Source organism: Leuresthes tenuis, unplaced genomic scaffold, assembly GCF_036924035.1.
Source record: "Leuresthes tenuis unplaced genomic scaffold, fLeuTen1.0.hap1 SCAF_5, whole genome shotgun sequence".
Classification (NCBI taxonomy): Eukaryota; Metazoa; Chordata; class Actinopteri; order Atheriniformes; family Atherinopsidae; genus Leuresthes; species Leuresthes tenuis.
Window position 1 is genome coordinate 22,339,361 of NW_027325359.1, and position 16,633 is coordinate 22,355,993.

Genomic DNA, 16,633 nt, shown 5'->3' on the forward strand with positions numbered 1-16,633 from the left:
AATAACTTCAGATTACAAGCTATCATATGTATTCTCAAAAAAATGTATTTGTTAAAATCTATCCCAGTTCATTAACTTGGTCTTGATTGAAACTATCTTTTTTTCAAATCTGTTCTTTTCAATAATATACTGCATATTGTGATAATGTAACATCCTTTTTGGGATTCTAAAGCATTATCAATTGAGGTAATTTGAAGAAAAACACCCAAAACATGTACAACCACTGGTATGTTCCCTCAGCTCAATCATAATGAAATAAAGCGGTGAGACCATTTTTAGTCCCATCAGTTGAACACAACAGGTGCACAATATACATCGAAAGCGGCTGACGAGACCTCCCTGCATCTGCGCACTGCTATTCAGTGTCACTGCTGCTGTTTGAACTCATTGTGAGCATGGTGTGAAAGCAACAGCCCAGAGACCTTGAGCAACACTCATTTGAATGGACCTGTGCCATTAACTATGGTGAAGCTTGGCTCTTTAAACCCTTCATACCTCAGAGGGCCCCTCCATCTGGCCAAGGTGGAGGGGTGGGGGCGGTCCGTTGGAGTAATTTGTCCTTCACCTCAGGAAGAGGCTAGTGCTGGTAAACAATCTTGAGATTATGCTAATATACCCCAGACAAGAGCAGGATCTCCACATTTTGGTTTTGAGTGAAGATGAGCTAAACAATAATTTAACTTCAATGTTAACTACCACTGCTCCTCTTAACTGCCTTTAAATATAATTATTCTTCAATGATAATTATTCTGTCTTCCCAAGGAAGTTGCTGAGAGATAACAATATGTAGTTTTTTCAGTTATTTGTCTTTATTTGCACTTGCCACCAGTTTATTCTCTCTGCGGCTAAAGAGAGAAGTGGTAGAACATGTTTGGTTATGTGAATACGCTCATATCCATTTGGGTTCATAACCAAATATTTACAAAGTGAATACATATTGTTACGTATGGAAACTTTTGGTCATTATATGGCAAACGACAAAATTAGCAGATTTCTTTTGTTCTGAAGAAAATAATTGACAAAACCACTGTAAGTGAAAAATAGCATTTCATTAAATTAAATGTATCTTTCATCAGCAGAAAGTAAAAAAAAAAATACAATAAATAGATATTAACAAAAAATCAATTATGATTCTAAATGCCTGTAAGAAGAGGCAGCTATAGGGCACTAAAAACGGTACAAGATCTGAAAACCCAAGAAAGAGTGCACCTTTGTTATACAGAGAGATCATTAAAAACCTCAATATGCTGAGGAGGTGCAGGAAAGTGCAGGAAAGAATGACACAGGGGTTGGGCAGCCATGCATCACTGAAGAACAAACAAGGTCTCTATTGAGATAAGGTTGTGTACTTCAAATGATCATTTAAATACACAAAGCAACATTTGGATATGTCAGTGTTTTTGCAAACAGGTGCTCTTGACTGATAAAGTTGAAATGGACAAATAAAGAAAATAGGGCACAAATTCATTATTGCCTCTATCTATCCAATATGTTAGTAAGTAAGGAAAGCAACCCTTGAAATCCACCAAGAAAACCCAACTAAGCCCGTTGACATAAACCAGAATCTATGCAGAACTCTTCAAATCACTTTGAATGGATCTGCAAAGACTGAAAATTAAGTGTTCAAGGTCATATATAAAGATCCTTAGCTTGCTTCAAAAAGTTGTTTCCTTCCATAGCACTGATTTATGGCACTTCTCCATTTCTTTTTAGTTTTCTGGTGTTAATAGTAACTCGGAACTGATTCTGAGACACAAAAGATTAACATATATTGGATATACTGGGACATGTTCTTGTTGGCACAGATTGCAAAACATACGACAAAGGTACCATCTGTGTCCTAATTGGTTACCTGCAGTGAGTCGAAAGACCAGAAATGGGAAACACTGACAAAGTTGCCCACGAATAGTCAGCTGCTGGATTTTATGCCCCTCACCTTACCACTAAAACATAGTGTAGGTACTGAGAACACATTTTTAATTTAATGTAACTTTTTTTAAAATATTGAATTAATGTAAAAGTATTCAGTGGAAAGACTTTTTTTGCCAACCCAATGGCAGACTGATGACATACAGAACAATATTTTAATTCCAGGCTCTGGTGAAAAATGCCTTAGTCTTATACTACAAACGGACATTCGCTATGAAACAAATTCATAGGTTTAAATGTACGTAGTTTCTTCCTCACACTAAAGAAGCTTAAGTCAGGGATAAAGCAAAAACAAAAATTTGTTATTTATGCAATTTCAGTGTTTATGTATTTAAGATATTTTCACTCTTTGACGGCAGTGATTTATTTGTTTACATCAATAAAATCTAATTCATTATTATTTATAGCAGTCTTCATTTTCTGATGTATGTTTTCAAATTACCTATTCATTTGTATATGTTCCTTTAGCACTTGTCAGTCTTGGTTTGATGTCTGCATTCCTTCAACACACTTAAACACACATTTATCATCTTTGCTCTTTTGTACATTTTCATTTTTCTTCTAAATCGACATCACAAACTCTTAACTTTTTGAATCCAGAGAAATTACTGCCTGATCGTGTTTTTAATCCACTCAGTTTTATTGCCTTATTTCTTCATTGTGTGATGGAACAGAGCATATGTTTATAGGTTTTTCTCTAATATATGGTTGACTTGTGTGGGTGCTTTCCTCAGATTGTACTGTTCACTTGTCAATTAGTAACGTGAAACCTCCGTGAACTGCCTCAGATGGAGCTGGAGGTGAGAAAAGCTTCCTTCGTCAGAGTAATTAGACGAAAGAAGGCAGCCATCTGTTGACTGCTCCCATCTTCTTATTCTTTTTTTCTTTTCATGTCATTGTCCTTGAGATTTTTTCTAAATTTCTCGCCTGTATTTTTCATCTGCAGGTACTGCTTTCCCTTTGGACGGCCAGATGGGGCCTTGAAAGCAACTCTTTCCCTGCAGGAACGGGTAAGGAAACACTCCTAAGTACTTTTGCATTTCTAATATGATTTTGTACAACATGCATTCTTGTCATAAAGGTGCTCTTAGAAATCAGAATCACCATCAGTTAAACATTTGGACACATTTATGGAGTTTATCTTCAGTTTTTGGTGACTATCACTATAATTAGACAGAATAAATGTGGGAGACAAGAGCTGGACATAGTGCAAAGTCTAGTATAAGCTGAAGATAATTGAATATATGTAGGACTAAGAACAGAAAATGGGTTCAGCAGCTCCTCCTTGGTAAAAATCAAAGGCGAGCGTTCAGGTGCTTGGAGGGTGGAGCTTAGAGTACTTCATATTGTCAACTCGCAATATTTTTTTTCCAGAGATGTCATAGTCATAGTCAGTTATTACTGTAAAACACCATAAGACTTAATTGACAAATTGTTGTGACATAACGGAAACGCAACATTTGCCTGGTTCACTGAGTGGTGGAAAGATGCAGAAGATGAGCAACAGTGGTCGAGCAAACTAGAGTATAATTTACGAGAGTAGTCAAACAACCATAAACTCTGCAGGAATGTGCCACAGAGCAAGATTTTGTGTGACGGCAGCTGAAGGGACATGTAACCGTTCGTTACAGGTCTGTTATTTCAGTTGTGTGTCACATAAGCACAAGGGGTGGAGGTGTATATATATATCTATATATATATATATATATATATGTGTGTGTGTGTCCATATATGAAAATTGTGTTGTAAAAACAATATATCGTTGACCAAATGCTACTTAACTAAGAAAGGTTATCGCTTAAACGCAACCAGGAAGTGACGAAAATGTTATTGTGAAGTATTGTTGTTTTATTGATGTCCATGTTAGGGTCACATCACACAAAAGCCCATGGTTAAATGCTTCACAGAAGTTATTTCTTGGTCTGATCAGTTTGTTGTACACAGAATCACTGGGGAATGTGGTCTGCTTCTTGTTTTGTATTTCTGAATTTCCTGAAGGCATGTGATTACACTATTTTAGGTTTTGATGAAAGACATCACCACGCCTGTTCCTTCAGAGGACATGAAGAAACTGGTTCAAAGGTGTCTAGAAAAGGCAGCTCAAATCAACTACAGTCAGCTGATGGATTACGCACAGATCAAGGGTGAGGTTTTTTTTTTTTTTTAACGAGATGTCAGTTCAGTTCTCTGATTGTCTGAAATGTTTTTGTTTTTTTTCAAAATGAAGTGGACTGTCAAATTTAAAAAGAAATGAGTTGATGAAGGCTGCCACACTCCAATTTGTCTTTCAAACACATCTTCAAACTGAAGTTCCTACTCTGGCTTCTTCAGCAATACACAGTGAAGATGGGTATATTCCTGCCACTCATGTTTACAGCTTGGCAGAAATTAGAGTCTTACAAATTTGATACCTTATCAAATAATAAATGTTTTGGTGTGCTTATCGTATACTTAAGAATGGAATATAAGAATAAAGGAATATAAAGTTCAAAGCAAATGAAAAGAAGTAACAGCATTATGGAGAAGACAATGATGACACAATGATGGGTTGAAAATGGCTAAAAAGGGACAATGCTCAGTGCAACTAGGAAGTTCTGCTGGGCCTATAGCAGCATAACCTAAAATAAGACCTCTCTCTTCTGGGCTTATTAAAAAAAAAAAGTTCAACCCATCAGTCATCATCGAAAATCATATCAATATATATGGTATATATTTATATATATGTACAAATTACAGTTATTCAACTCTCTCCAATGCATAAGTAAGACATGTTAAGTTTGTCATTCGGGCATTGTTGTTTGTAATGCCTAAAATGTGAACGATAGATCATTTGACAGTATAAGCCAACGCATGATACACAGAGCAAAGGCTTGTGGGATATATAGTTCGGTTCAAATGTCATTGAACAAAGCTTCCATCCTACATGTCTCCTGCTCTGTTGTTGGAACCTTTAGCTGACCTTCAAGAAACACCTGAGAAAAGACTGGAGGACATGATGAGGTTGGGAGAGCTCTGCATTGAAGTCCTGCAGCAGAACGACGAACACCACTCTGAGGTATTTTATTCATTCTTCTTGTTTTTTTTTATTCTAGTTTTTATCTGGGAGTTGTTTCTTTTATAGATCAAGTAATACAACGGGGTTCACACACACACAAAAAACATTTAAAAAAATGTTTTGTTGAAGGGGGAACCCTCAAAAATACACTAAGAGAATGAATGAAAGAATCAAAGGTTTTTATATTTCTCACGAAGACCTTTTCACTGCCATCTCTGATCAACCTGATGTTTCAACAACAGATATGGTTTTACTAAACTCGTGAAGATGCAGATTATTACACAAGATCTGTATTTATTACCACTTATTGTTATTAAATATGGCAAGAATTAATAAACTAGATTAAAGTCATTATTGAATATGGCGAGACTTAATTACAAGATTAAAGTCAGTTTTAAATTTGGTGAGAATAAATTACTTAAATATTCTATCAGTGAGCAGAACCGTTTAATTAACGTGTAGCCTATAGCATTACATAACCTTATATGCTAACTGTTGCACTCTCACCTTTTCCGTTTTTAGTAGAACAACCTACCAATTACGACTTTAGTTTTTTTCAAACATACTTTTTTACCGGATTAGAAAATTGGGGTGTTCTTCACCTGTAATTAAAATAATGATATGGAGGTCCAGTATATTCAATCTAAAGGAGTCAAATGTGTCTGGACTTTCACAATATTCACTTGGAAGGAGTTTCCAAAGGAAAGTAACTTAAACATATCAAATAATCTGTGTTGTGGATATCTGACTTGTCTGGCAAGTAATTTGTGTTTGATTTAGAAAAGAACAAGTTCTGAAAAAAAGATTTCTCCTTGAAGTTTCATTGTCATTCAAAACTTGATTATCTTTTTAAAAAAAAAAATTATTCCAAGTGACAGCAAGAAAGATACCACAAATCACTTGATGATTTCCTTTATATTCCTGATCACAACACTTCCCATTTTCTTCCTTTGCTTCAGTTGGCCACCCTTATACTAACGTGGAAAATGACACAAGAAATGGTGGCGCTGCAGCATAGACATAATGAAAACAACGCCCACAGCCCATATGCGTCCAGAGTTAAATGCCAAGGTGTAAAACTGATCAGTCACAGGTGTTGTAGATGTGGCGATTTTATCGGCCTGAAGTGACAGGATGGCGCTTCGGCATCTGTTTCTGTGCTATTATTAACACACCATGCTCCTCTGCTGCCATGGTGATCAGTAGATCTCTGCTCTAAGCTTCAGAAGTGATGTTATCTACAATTTACAGGCTTTGCAGAGCACTGGCACAAATGGTCGCGGCTTAAATTTAGAAATCACAATTGTTTACCCAGTTAATGTCTTTGGCAACAACATGCTCACTACCTTGCTGATTTTTGTTGTGACTATAAAAAAGATATCAAAGTGCCAATTTGGCATAGTTGCTGCTTTCTTCCCTTTTCTTCCCTTTTCGTGATTTTACTTAGAGATCCTTCTTAACACGATTTAACAAATTACAGAAACTATACATAAATTCTGCAGGTTTGCCGGAATGTTCAACATTCTGAATTTACATTGTCCTATAGTGATTATATTATCTTGAAACATTGGACTGTGTAATTAATTGATAACATCAAGAAAAATTAGGCACCACACTTGAGGAACCCAATAAAATGTGTAACACCACTGCAGCATGTTATATCCTTTAGTGCAGTTAAACAATGCAAGCACAATAATAGTTACAGCAGTTTTCTTCCTCTCAACTCTTTAATGTCCTTGAAAAAAATCTATCGAAAACCCAGACACACCTCTCCCCACCAACACCCTCCAGCTCCTCCTGGGGGATTCCAAGGCGTTCCCAAGCCAGACGAGATATAGAATCACTCCAGCATATTCTGGATCTACCCCAGGGCCCCCTACCACTTGAAAGTTCTGAGAAAACCTCCTAAGGGACACATCCTAACTGACTCCTTTTGTTCCGGAAGAGCAGTGGCTCTCCTTCGATTTTCCTCCAGATGGCCAAGCTCCTCACCCATTTAAGCTGCTTGTATCAGCAACCTCATTCTTTCGGTCACTATCCAGATCCCCAGTGTTTTAACAAAGATGGACCAGTAAACTACAGTGCGAGCTGAAGGTCTTGGTTTGAATAAGCCAGCAGAACCGCATTGCCAGCAGAAAGCAGAGATGTGACTCTTAAGGTTCCCAAACCAGATGCCCTCTGCACGACTAAGTCTTGAGATCCTGTCAATGAAAATCACAAACAGAATCAGTGACGAAGGGCAGCCTTGACTGAGTTCAACATGCACTGTCAACAACCTCACCCTAGTGCCAAGAATGCGGACAGAGCTCTTGCCTTGCTTATACAGGGAATGAAAAGCTTGCAAAAGCGATTACTGTATTCCATGCTCCTGTAGCACCCCCCACAGAATCCGCTGAGGAACATGATCGTAAGCTGTTTTCCAAGTCCACTAAACACATGTAGAGTGGATAGTCAAACTACCATGATCCCCTCAGTAACCACACTACTCCTCCTGAATTCGAGGTATGACAATCAGTCGGAGCCACCTCTTCAACACCTGGAGTAAACTTTTCTGGAAAGGCTTAGAAGTGTGATCCCCCTGTAACTGGAACATATTCTCCAATCCCCTTTCTTAAAAATGGGAGCTACCACCCAGTCTGTCATTCCATAGGCGTTGTTCCAGGCCTCCATGCAACATTGAAGAGGTATGTAAGCCAACACAGCTCCACCAGGTCCAGAACGTTTATCATCCCAGGGCGAATCTCGTCTAACTCCAGCGCTTTACCGCCAGGAAGCTTTTTAACTATGATGGACGAGTCTTCCCTGAAATCCTCTCTGCCTCCTCAATGGAGGACGTGCTGGCCAGATTAAAGAGATCCTTAAAGTGCTCCTTCCACTGCTCAATGATGTCCTCACTTCTGGTTAGCAGTTCTCTTCCGAGGCCTAGCACAACCTGGGAAGCACAACCCAGCTTTCCCTTTCTGAGTTGTCTAATGGCTTGAGGCCAACCTCCCTCGGTATGTGAAAAAAATTGTCCTGGAGTGTCGAACTGAAGACCTCGCAGATAGGGGCCTCCACCAGATATTTCCAGTTCACTTTCACTACCCATTTGGGTTTACAAGGTCTGTCTGGCAGTCTTCCCTGCCAGTGGATCCAACTCATCACCAGGTGGTTATTGGTTGACAGCTCTGCCCCTCTCTTTACCCGAGTATCCAAGACACAAGGCAGCAGGTCTGATGTCATGACTACAATGTCTGTCATCAACCTTTGGCTTCAGGTGGCTTCAGGTTGCCAGGGACACTTATGCTCCACCTTATGGGCAAATATGGTGCTCTTAATGGATAATCCATGACTAGCACAGAAGTCCAAAAACAAAACACTGCTCAGGTTCAGATGAGGGAGGCAATCACGTTTCTCCATGCCACTCCATCATTTCCCACATGGGCATTTAAGTCCCCCAGAAGAACAATAGAATCCCCAGGTGCCACCCCCTCCAGGACACTACCCAGAGACTCCAATAAGGTCGGGTAATCTGAGCTGCTGTTTTGTACATGTGCACAAACAACAGTTAGAACCTTCCCTCCTGCGACTTGCAGCCCATGATGCGTGTGGAGGTGAGCCCAACTATATCTAGTTGGTACTGCTCCACCTCACACACCAGCTACACCAGCTCTTTCCTCACCAGGGAAGTGACGTCCCACATCCCAATAGCCAGTTTGCTACACCAGGGATCACATGCCCAAGCTGCCACCTTTGCCTACTGCCCAACTCGCAAATGCACCCGACCTCTAATTTCCTCCCCATGAATGGTGGACCCACGTGGAAGTGGCTTTCTGTTGCTTCTTCAGACTGAGCCTGGCTGAACCTTGTGCAACCATAGAAAATATCAATGTAAAAATGTATTTTCAAAAAGTCAATTTCTATAAATCTCTAGTATAGTCTTTTGCTGCAATGGTTAGGAGTTTTATGATGAGCCACACTACCAAAGACAGAGTCTATCACTGTCTTATCACTCACTTCTCAAATTAATGTAAAAACATTTTATTCTTTTTTTTTTCCCCTTGTCCTGTTCAGCATTATGGCAGCAGAATTGTAGTCTGAATACCTTTGATGCCAAACAGATTTGCTTTGCCAAGGGAAGTTTTATAAATGTAAAGCTCCCCTTGATGCCCATTTATTTATTTCTGTTGACAATATATGACATGTAATAGAACTGAACAGGACCGGGGGACAAGGAAAGAAGAAGAGGAAAGAAGAGGAAACGGAACAAAAATAGAAACAAAAACCAGACAACCAGCTGCTACACCTGTAAAAAACAAAACAGACAACAATCCATGGCCTCTGAGGGGAATCCAGCCTTAGCGCCACCAGGAGCACCTGAAAGCAGACAAGCAGAGAAAAAACAAACACACAAACAAACAAAAACAAGCACAAGAAGCGGTAATCTCATACAACACAGCTATGGATATAGATGACCTGAGACGACATGATAATACATCAACTGCTTAGCGACCATGCTACTGGGCTAATAAATGTGTGTGTGTGTGTGAGAACATGCAACACCCATGACACAGGACCTACATGATAACTGTACTTAGTTATGAGTGTATAAGTGTACAGAGCCACAATCCACAGCCCCCCCCCCAGGAATCAGAAGCAGGCAGAGAGGGCCACAAGACCCAGGCCACCAGCACAGAACCCAGGAAGCCCACCACAGGGACAACCACGCATCCACCCAGAAGACTGCAGAGGAAGCCCCCGGACAGAGCCCCCATAAGCATAGGGCAGAGGCCCTCCGAGAGCCAGGGGCAACAGCCCAACGACCCCGCCAGGCCCCAGCCACCCAGACACGGGCCGTGCACTGGACCCGGGCCCCAGGAGCCCGAGCGCCCCCAAACTCCCCGGCAGAGGCCCCACCCAATACCCAGGAGGGCCAAGCGCCCCAGACAGCCACACAGTGGGTCAGCGCCTGCCCCAGCGCCCCTGGCCAAGTGCCCTGGGAGTCAAGACGTGCCCACAGGTGGGTGAAGTCGCGAGCAGCGGGGAGAGGCAACGCCGCCCCCCCATCGGGAGAAGCACAGGCAGGCCAGGCGACAGCAAGTCCCAGATCCAGGCCCAATCATTACCACACACACTTTCACGTCCCATACATCCACACGTCCTCCCTCCCTCGACTCCGCTGGGGTGTAGTGCAGCGGGCACACCAGGGGGCCAGCAGCCCCCCAGCCACCACAGACCCCGAACCAGCAGAACAATTAATTAATCCTCTTGGCCCCTCCCGCCCCGAGCAGCAACCAGGAAGCAGGGGTGTGGGAAGAAGACCCCTCCCCTCACCCTTCTGGCTCTTCAATATTTTCTAATAGTGAGCGTTTAAAATTGAGGGGCAGCCAAACTTGTAGAACTGGGAGCGCGGCCCTCTGGGCAGCCTACATAGCCAAAGAGCCCCGCCCACCAGATGCCACTCAGTGTAACCACCCCCCAAGACCTAATGTGTGTGTGTGTGTCCTAAGGGACCCCGCCCCACACCGCAAGACAGCCCCACCCGCAAGCCCCCAAAACTGCCCTCCAAGCCCGACACACAGTCCCCCCCAGCAATGACCAACCCGGTCCCCACGACCCGAGAGACCACCAGGCGCCCGAAGCCACACAGCCCCCCCCAGCACACACCCAACCGCCCAGAGCGACGGGACAGCAACCCACCACCACCACTATGTGATAAAGCTAATCAGAGGGGACCAGAGAGAATTAAATTCAGCCAATTGATGTTTTGAGGAGGCAGACATTGTTTCCATGCTAATATAGTCTAAAAGAAAATTTCTAAACTGGTTAATACACAGATTGTTCTTCGCTTTCCAGTTCATGAGAATAGTTTTCTTTGCGATACATAACACTGTGAGAACCATGTGTGCTGAGTTAATTTCCATGTTGATGTTGTCTAAGTCACCCAATATGCACAGTGTGGGGCATGCAGGGATGCTACACTTTAGCCATGTTGATAGGTCCTCACAGACTTCAAGCCAGAACGTCTGGACAGGCGCACAGAACCACAAAGCGTGTTCATAATCATCAGGTGTGTTATCTGTGCAATGTGAGCAGATGTTTGAGTGTGTTAGACCCATCCTGAACATCCTTTGTCCTGTATAGTGTGTTCTATGAGGGATTTTGTATTGTATGAGCTGTAAATTAGAATTCTGAGTCATTCTGAAAGTGTTCAAACATATTTGTGGCCAGAAGCTATGACTAGAACTGATGGATAAATCTGCCTCCCATTTTGAGGATGGAAGAGACATTGTGTCATCTATTTTAGACAATAATTTATATATTTTTGATAGTAGTTTTGGGGTGCAGATGCTTAGAAATTCTGCTACCCTAGTCGGGAGTTGTAAGTCTGGTTGGTGGAGGATATATTTCTTTGTTATTATAGACTTAAGTTGTTGATATTCTAGGAATTTATTGCTGCCTATCTCGTGTTGTGATATGAGCTCATCAAATGAAATAAAATTTCCATTTTGGATTATATGTTCCAGATGTTTGATTCCTTTGATCTTCCACAGAGTAAAGTTTAGCATTTTTTTGTTTTGCAGTATGTCAGGATTGTTCCAGATTCCCACCAGGCTGTCAGAGAGGTGCTGATGTTAATGCTTTTGAAACATTTGTGATTTTTTACGTTTTGACTAATAAGTGGCAGGTCAGAGATTTCCAGATTATCACACAATGCTTGTTCTATATTTATCCATGGTTCATCTATTGGGCTAGGTTTAAACCATTTTGATATATACTGTAACCTATTGGCTAAGGAATAGTGCTGAAAATGAGGTAAATCTAATCCACCACTGTCCTTGGTCTTCTGTAGGGTTTTTAAACTAATACGTGGTGGTTTGTTTTTCCACAGAAATTTGGAGATTCATGAATCTAGTGACTCAGACCAAGTAGCAGATGGTTTTATGGGGATCATTGAGAACAAATAATTAACTTTTGGTAGCATCATCATTTTAATGGTTGTAACTCTCCCCATAAGTGATATAGGTAAGGACTTCCAACGAGAGAAATCGTCCTCTACGGTCTTTAATAATTGCACATAATTTAGCTTTGTTAGCTCTGACAGCCTGGAGGAAATGTTTATGCCTAAATATCTAATATTTCCTGAATGTAAAGTGATCGCAGGTATATTCTGGACTCTGCAGTTAATGGGCAGAACTGTGGTCTTAGACCAATTGATAGAGTAGTCAGAAAGTGCTGAGAATTTATTTATGAGTGGGATCGTGTGAGTGAGAAACGTTTGAGAGTTCTGAAGGAAAAGTAAAACATCATCAGCATAAAGACTTATTTTATGCTCAATATTTTGGGGTTGGATGCCTTTAATATTTCTATCTTGTCAGATAGCAGCTGCTAAAGGTTCGATGAAAATAGCAAAAAGTGAGGGAGAAAGTGGGCAACCCTGTCTTGTACCTCTCTGCAGACTGAAGCTTGGAGAGGTTTGATCATTTGTCCTGACACGCATTTGGGGAGCTATATAATATCCTTATCCAGTTGATGAAGTGTGACCCAAACCCAAATTTGTTTAATGCTGCGAATAAAAATGTCCAGTTCACTCGATCAAATGCTTTTTCTGCATCTAGAGAGACTATTGTGGTTTCCAGGTTGTTGATGTTAGAATAGTCTATGAGATTAATTAGCCTGTGAGTGTTAGTGGATGAGTGTCTACCCTTTATAAAACCTGTCTGGCCAGGATGTATTAAAAGTGGAGTTATTTTTTCCATTCTTTTGGCAAGGGCTTTACAAATTATTTTGAGGTCTGCATTTATTAGAGATATTGGGCGGTAGCTGGATGGAAGTATGGGGTCTTTTCCTGGTTTCTGTAGCAAGATAATGTTAGCAGAGTTCATGTGTGGGGATAATCTGCCATTCTGCTTAACTTGTAATACCATTTTGTTAAATGCAGGTGCCAAAACAGTCCAAAATTCTTTGTAGAACTCTGCTGGAAAACCATCTGGTCCCGGGGCTTTGTTACTAGGCATATGTTGAAGGGCTTCATGGAGTTCTCCTATTGAAAGAGGTGAATCCAGAGCCATTGCCTGTTTGGTTTGTAATTTTGGAAGGTTGATATTACTAAGAAACTGATCTATGTTACTGTCTGATGGATCATCTTGTGATGACTATAAGGTTTTATAAAAGTCCCTAAAAGCATTGTTGATTACATCGGGGTCATGGGTGACATTTCCTTTTGAGTCTTTAACAGAAGTGATTGTTGTTTTCTCTTTGTTTCTCTTTAGTTGGTTAGCTAGGAACCTTCCAGATTTATTGCCGTGCTCAAAGTTCTCCAAGCGAAGTCTTTGTATCAGAAACTGTGTTTGTTTATCAATAATTTTGTTTAATTCAAGTTTAGCTTTTCTTAGTTCATTCAGTGTGTGTTCCTCTTTGGAGGTACTGTAGACAATTTCTAATGATTTAATCCTGAGTTCTAAATCTGATATCCTTGAACTTTCCCTCTTTTTCTTATTTGATGAAAAAGAGATTATTTTGCCTCTCATAACTGCTTTTCCGGCTTCCCAAAGAGTACAAGCTGACATTCCTGGCAGGTCATTATTTTCTAAATATACAGACCATTCCCTTTTGAAATAATTAATATAATCAGGGTCTTTTAGTAATGATGTATTAAATCTCCAATTCCTAGCTGGTGGTGTAACTCTGTTATTCTTCAGTGTGATAGAAACTGGAGCGTGATCACTGATAGTGATGGGGTGGATTTTGGTGTCTAATTTGGTGATCAAAACCTTGATTTGGTGAATAAAAACATTTTATTCAACAATATATACAATTCAGAACTTAGTTCAGCATTCCATCAACTTTTGGGTTAAACTTTTAGATTTTTGTCTCACTTCCTTTGTTGTCTCTCTTTTATTCTTCTGTTACGGGAAGGGAAGAGAGGTAAGTTTGTTCTTTTGTCTTTCATCCTCTCATCCTGTTTATCATCCTCAAGTCACATTTGTTTTATCCTAAGCCTCATAAGAAGCCTCATCAGAAGCAATTCTAAAAGGATTACCACCATCTTAGAGTTACTGTGAATTAATGTATCATGGTAAATTAGTGTTCAACGTGTTTTCATTTGGGAAAAAAGACCTCAATACATAGGGTTATGTCAATCTATGTGATTTTATGGAGATTTTTAATTTATTTGTTATAAGTATTGTATTACTCATGTTTTTGTATCACTTAGGTACAGTGAGTAACAATTACAAATAATTAATCTTATTAGGAACATGTGTTTCAGCACTATGTTTAAAATGGAAATGGAAAGTGCAATTATCTGTAATACTCATCAACTAGTATTTTAGTCTTAATAGAACAAAGAAATATATGAAATTATCAAAGTGATATATTTGATTCTATCATGAAACATACTAGCTTATCTTAAATTTGATGGCAGCAACATAGTCAATCCAATTCGATTCTGGTTTATTGATATTCTTCCAAATCAAAACAAATGTCTTCTGTACAGTCCAATTCAAGCCAATTATAATTCAATTAGTTTTAATACAGTGGCTACATGTTATGACAGTGGAAAAAGAAAACTCCTTTTTAACAGGGAGAAACTTCCAGCAGAACCAGACTGTGGAAGTACGCCTATTTTGCTCAACCGGTTGGGGTTTGAGTGGATAGGAAAGAGGGGTAACACCAGACCATACATGCTAAGAAAGAGAAAGAGAAGTTAAAGACAGCAATCATTTCACATACACATTTTTTTTTTTAAAAATGTGTGTGTGTGTAAATATATAGAGAATGAAAAGAGCAACATGAGGAGGCAAGGCACGACAAGGCAAGTTTATTTGTAGAGCACAATTCGTACACAAGGCAATCCAAAGTGCTTTACAGCTACATAAAATCACAAGAAGGCAAATAAAATCATTCCAAAAACATGATAATAATAATCATTAATTAATTCAATTTAAATCGAAGAGTCTAGATCAAATACTTTTAGTTGTCATATGCACAGCTAAATAGAACTGTTTTCAGCCTGGATTTAAACATTGTCAGAGTTTAGGCCTGTCTCACATCTTCTGGAAGACTGTTCCAGATTTCATATTACTCTAACATGTCAAAGATGTACTTTGGCGCTAGACCAAGAGACTTGTACACAAGCAGAACTGTTTTAAAGTCTATTCTCTGAGTGACACGAAGCCAGTGCAGAGACCTAAGCACTGGACTAATATGATCATATTTCCTGGTTATAGTCAGGACTCGGGCAGTAGCACTATTCCTTTAACTCTGGCAATGTTTTTTAGATGATAAAAAGCTGCTGATGTCATTGATTTAATGTGGCTGTTAAAGTTCAGGTCTGAGTCCAATATTGCCCCTAGATTTCTAACTTGATCATTAGGTTTTAGAGAGAGAGTCTCAAGGTGACTGATGACACTTTATCTTTGTTTCTGTGGGCCACAGACAATGATTTCAGTTTTTTCTGAGTTTATCTGGAGAAAATTGTTTTGCATCCACACACTGATCTGTTCGATGCAGTGACACAATGTATCTACAGGTCCCGGTTTCCTGCCGTCAATGACACATAGATCTGAGTGTCATCTGCATAGTTGTGGTAAGACACATTATAGCTGCGTATTAGCTGGCCTAATGGGAGCATGTACAGATTGAACAATAGGGGGTCCCAGGATGGACCCCTGGGGAACCCCACAGGTCATAGCTATTTGGTTTGAGACACAGTTACCAATATCAACAAAATACTTCCTGTCCTAAAGAAAGGACACTACCAGACATTCCCACCCAGTTTTCTAACCTCTGTTATAAGATTGCATTGTCAACTGTGTCAAAGGCAGCGCTCAGGTACAGCAGAACTGAGACTGAGACTTTGCCTGCATCTGTGTTCAGGCGAATATCGTTTGTCACCTTGATCAGCGCTCTCTCAGTGCTGTGGTGGGGTCTAACGTCTGATTGGAAAGTATCAAAAGCATTTCTAGATTAAAGCATTTTCTAGAACTTTGCCTAAGAATGGCAGGTTTGATATGGGCCAGTAGTTATTCTGTACTGTAGCATCAAGATTGCTCTTCTTTGGAAGAGGCTTAGTGACAGCAGTTTTTAAGGCCTTGGGAAAAGTTCCAGTTTGGAGTGAGATGTTAACTAGATGAGCGAGTTGTGGTAACAAACTGCTCAACACAGACTTTAGAAATCTAGTGGGCAATTCATCAAGGCATCATGTTGATGAACTCAGACTGCATATGATCTCTTTGACTGTTGTCAAGTGACAGGTGAGAAATGTGTCAGCTCTAGGTATCTTGTTGGCTGCAGAGTACTTATTTGTGTTGTGGAAATTATTGCATTTTTAATGCCTTGCATTTTGTCATTAAAGAATATTGCAAAGTCATTACACTTTGATGTATAAATGAGTTCTAAAGACAGTGAAACTGGAGGGTTTGTTAATCTGTTTACTGTAGCAATCAGGACACAAGAGTTATTACTGCAGTTTTTGATGATTTCAGGAAAAGAAATCTATACACACATAGTTTTTCTTTGTAAACCTCGTAATGAATATGGAGTTTTGACTTGTGCCATTTCCGTTCGGCTATCCGGCACTCCCTTTTCTGTGCCCTGACCGATTCTTCTCTTCTCCATGGCACCCTTTTCCTACTTTTAACCATTCTAACCTTGACAGGAGCAATG

The 16,633-nt window shown here is 40.1% G+C and overlaps 1 protein-coding gene across 1 annotated transcript in view; it reads left to right on the top strand.

Annotated features, from left to right (window-relative positions):
* cadps2 (Ca++-dependent secretion activator 2) overlaps positions 1–16,633 on the top strand; it is a 197,867-nt gene that overhangs the window by 114,285 nt on the left and 66,949 nt on the right. The window contains exons 15-17 of the mRNA XM_072386456.1: positions 2,876–2,939; positions 3,950–4,073; positions 4,884–4,984. Of these exons, the coding sequence (XP_072242557.1) occupies positions 2,876–2,939; positions 3,950–4,073; positions 4,884–4,984 (289 nt within the window). The remainder of the gene's footprint in view (positions 1–2,875; positions 2,940–3,949; positions 4,074–4,883; positions 4,985–16,633) is intronic.